General features: G+C 51.4%; 1 protein-coding gene across 1 annotated transcript in view; it reads left to right on the plus strand.

Moving 5' to 3' along the window:
- Window positions 1-464: 464 nt before the first annotated feature.
- ZNF292 (zinc finger protein 292) overlaps window positions 465-3,872 on the plus strand; it is a 90,275-nt gene continuing 86,867 nt past the window's right edge. The window contains 5 exon segments of the mRNA XM_023759333.1: window positions 465-799; window positions 1,099-1,184; window positions 2,687-3,054; window positions 3,610-3,782; window positions 3,784-3,807. Coding sequence (XP_023615101.1) covers window positions 3,639-3,782; window positions 3,784-3,807 — 168 coding nt within the window. The 5' untranslated portion in view covers window positions 465-799; window positions 1,099-1,184; window positions 2,687-3,054; window positions 3,610-3,638.

The raw sequence follows: 3,872 nt of genomic DNA on the forward strand, positions 1-3,872 counted from the left end.
TCTGAGCACCCATGCGGCTGCTGGGCGAGCGCGCGCCGAACCGCGGGCCGGGGGAGCCCAGTCTGGCCTCGGGCAAGTGTGGACCCCCACGCAGGGTCAGCGGAGCAGAACGGAGCCAGCTTGTAGCCTGGTTCCAGTCCTGCGGGCCTTCTCGGTCGCCAGGGCCCACCCAGGGAGAGAGCAGGGGGAAGATAAACAGCAGATCCAGGGCGCGGCGCGCTCTCCGCCACCTCCTGGCTTCGCGCTGTCTCCCCGCGCGCAGGGCCCGAGCCGGGCTGCGGGGTTTCTCTGGACCGGGGCTCGCAAGGACCCGCTGGGCCTTAGTCCTGAGCGATCCGTCCTCTGCAAACGCAGCTCTGGTCGCGTCCCTGACGCGATCCCCTGGCTTTGTTTGCAGGCACAAATCAGCTACGTTCCTGCCCCTAGGCCCTGCTATTTCAAGAATTCCAGGGAAAAAATGTGCAGCGGTGCGGTACGGGTCTGTGCAGCGCGGGGAACTCGTGAAGCAAGGAGGCGCGCGCGGCCTGCAGGCAGACACATTTGTCCCCTCTGGGTCTGCCCAGCTTTACTGATCGCGGGGGTGGAGTAAAGGTTTGTTTCTCTCTCCCAGAGTTTCCTCTGAAATCAACTCTCTGTAGAGCGAAGGTCCAGTATGGCTCTATCTCGCCTGTAGCAATCGCAGTGTGTCCAAAATGGGCACCAGCACAGAGTTTCTCCGAGACGCGGAGTCTCTTGGCCCTGGAGTTCATTCTTGTTTTCTCGATGGAATGGGCCTCCGAAATCCCCCAGGACCGTCTCAGTAAGTACATATATAATGATTCCCCTTAAGTGGCAGCTTGGGACTTAGGTGCAATAAGTCATGTGTACTTGTTGATACACCTTCTCTATGAATAAGAATGATATTTTTGAGATCTCGGAGGCAAAGTCGATCTGTCAAGGGATAGTATATCCAATCCTTACCATTTAACTGAAAACCTGCACGTCTATAGAGATTTGGTGGACATTCTAGTTAGCACCTTAGACTACTTTGATGTTCTGCGTTGACTCTACATGCATTTTCATAATACAACACTTATATTGCATATATTACCATTGCAGGTCACTCTTCCACAAAACTGTACATTTCCTTAAAGAAGGGATAGTTTTTACTCACCTTTGATTTTCCCACCAAGTAATGCCTACACGTAAGTACTCAATAAATCATTATTAATTACACAACTCACTCTTAGTCATTAAATTTCTACACTCTGAAACAGAGGAATGAAGGAATGGGAAGATAGGCCTTAAAGATTCCAAATACAAGTGAAGGACTTAGTCATCCATGCTGAGCGGCATTTGTAAGACAGCAGTAATAGTGCTCAGAAACAATTTGCTAATCAAACCTCCTAGGTTTTAGGACTATCATGAGCAGGAGGTGGGAATGACCTACATTGTCAGGCAATTTTAAAAAATTAACATTTGGATGTATTTTCCTTTCTTTAATCTCTTTCTAAAAACTAGGTGTGTAAGCCATTATGCTTGAAGGGAAAATGTACTTTGCCTACCTTTGATATCTTTTTTTTAAAATATATTTTATTGATTTTTTACAGAGAGGAAGGGAGAGAGATAGAGAGTTAGAAACATCGATGAGAGAGAAACATCGACCAGCTGCCTCCTGCACATCTCCTACTGGGGATGTGCCCGCAACCCAGGTACATGCCCTTGACCGGAATCGAACCCGGGACCCTTCCAGTCCGCAGGCCGACGGTCTAGCCACTGAGCCAAACCGGTTTTGGCGTACCTTTGATATCTTATCTGTCCTCGGACTTACTGGTACACTTGGCTAAACCCATATTCTCTTTTTATATTTTCACTGGCATCATAACATAAATTGGAAAAACCTGATTTGGATATCTAAAATACTTACCTTGGGAAAGTGAGTTGCAAATATTAAAATCCATTAGCCACCTTAATTGTTGCTTTTTCGGTTCTCAGTGATACTTTATAACTTGTACCTTAGTCTTTGAAGGTACTCCCCAGCTTCTTCCATGGGTAAACATGTGAAGAACCTGTCTTGTTAACATGTATCAACACACATGCTATACTAATATTTTAGCTGATACTGTTTTTCAAAAGGGTTCAGTTGTGCCCACTCACCTTACATAAAGGTAATTCAAAAACATCACCGCCACTGATGCATTACAAAACATTCATTCTGGACAACATACTATTAGAACACTTCCTAATAATGCTAGAAATCTCTTGGAGGAGGATGCTGCACACAATAGGAATTCTTTTTATTTTAAATGCTTGTACTAGAAAAATATACTTGGAATATGAGAGTGAAAATACTAGTTGCCTCATCAATACCATTGTTTTCTGAATTTCTGTAGACCATTCAGTTGTAAGAAAGATAAGCCTCGTCTTATTTTCTGCTACTAACAAAATATTTTTTATTCTGAACTTTAGGGTTAACCACTTGAATTTTTGTACTACTGTTTGTTCAAGTGCCAAGTACTCATTCTTTCCAGGTTGCAAGTAAAATATGAATCCGAATGCTATCTCTGTTTGCAGAGTCAGGAAAAAATGCTGTTGAATTTATAACTCTCGACAACCACGTTCTTTTAGCATCAATTTCTCCTCCTTGTTGTGACTTTTAATGGAGTCCTTATTGATGTTTTCCCCCCTTGACCTACTTTATTTTTAGGTACTTTCATATATAGCGTGTTTTCAGTGATGGTGGTTTCTGTCGTGTGTAGGAGAATCTTCAATCACAGCGACACAGAGCAGTCAGCTACCGCTTAGTCTAGAAATACTTGGGTGGCTTAAAAATCATCTTGCTACAGCGTCCACACTTGCATCGTCTGAAATCTTTCAAGCTATGCTTTTCACGAATTTGCTCCGTCCTCCTGATGAGGATTTGAACTTCATTCTGTCCTGGTCCAGTGGTCATTTTTCTCTGTCGCCTCCGCCTCCCAGAGATTGTTTTTCCTGGGGAGAGGCGTCCCCGGGGCTGAAGAGGAGACTGGAGCGAGAGCGGGCGCCTCGGACACTCGATCCCTCCTCCCGAGCCCGGTGAGAAGTCACTTTTGACAGCTCCCCGTCCCGCTCTGGCTCTCACGCTTGTGGTCCAGGGGTAGGTTTTACCTTCCGCCTCCTTCCTGCCCCGGGCCTGCCCCCAGGCCCCCCGCAAAGGCTGCCCCTGCCCCAGCCCGCTCAGAGCTCTCCCACACCGTCCTCGCGGGGAACCGGGGCGCGCGTCCGTGGAAGCCTCCGGGGATGGGAGAGCCGAGCCGGGACCCGGACGCCCCAGGGCGGCCCCTCCCCAGGATCTTCCCCGGGTCCGGGCGCCCACGTGACCGAGAAAGCGCCAGAACCCGCCCGCCCCTTTCGGCCGCTGCCGCCCGCTTCCCGCCGGGGGAAAGTAAACCGCGGCTTCTCCGCACCGCCCTCACCTCGCCCTCCTCCTCCTCCCCGCTTCCCTTCACCCCCCGGCTCCCTCGCACCACCCTCCCCGCGCCGCCGTCCTCCCCACCGGGCCCTTTGTACGTGCTCGGCGGCGGGCGGGCGGGCGAGCGCGCCCGGCACGTGACCCCGCCGAACGTGGCATTGTGTTATCACGTGACCCAGGTGCGTACGCGACGGAGCGGGGTGTGAAGATGGCGGACGAGGAGGCCGAGCAGGAGAGGCTGAGTCGCGGCGGAGGCGGCTGCGTCGCGGAGCTGCAGCGCCTGGGCGAGCGGCTCCAGGAGCTGGAGCGGGAGCTGCGGGAGAGCCGGGCGCCGGCCGTGGAGGCGGCCACGGGAGTACTGTCAGCAGCTGTGCCAGGTGAGAGCGCCGGCGGTCCCCTCCCCCTTTCCCCCGCTGCAAGGGGAAAGAGGGCGGGCGCGCGA

The sequence above is a fragment of the Myotis lucifugus genome, unplaced genomic scaffold, assembly GCF_000147115.1.
Source record: "Myotis lucifugus unplaced genomic scaffold, Myoluc2.0 scaffold_152, whole genome shotgun sequence".
Classification (NCBI taxonomy): Eukaryota; Metazoa; Chordata; class Mammalia; order Chiroptera; family Vespertilionidae; genus Myotis; species Myotis lucifugus.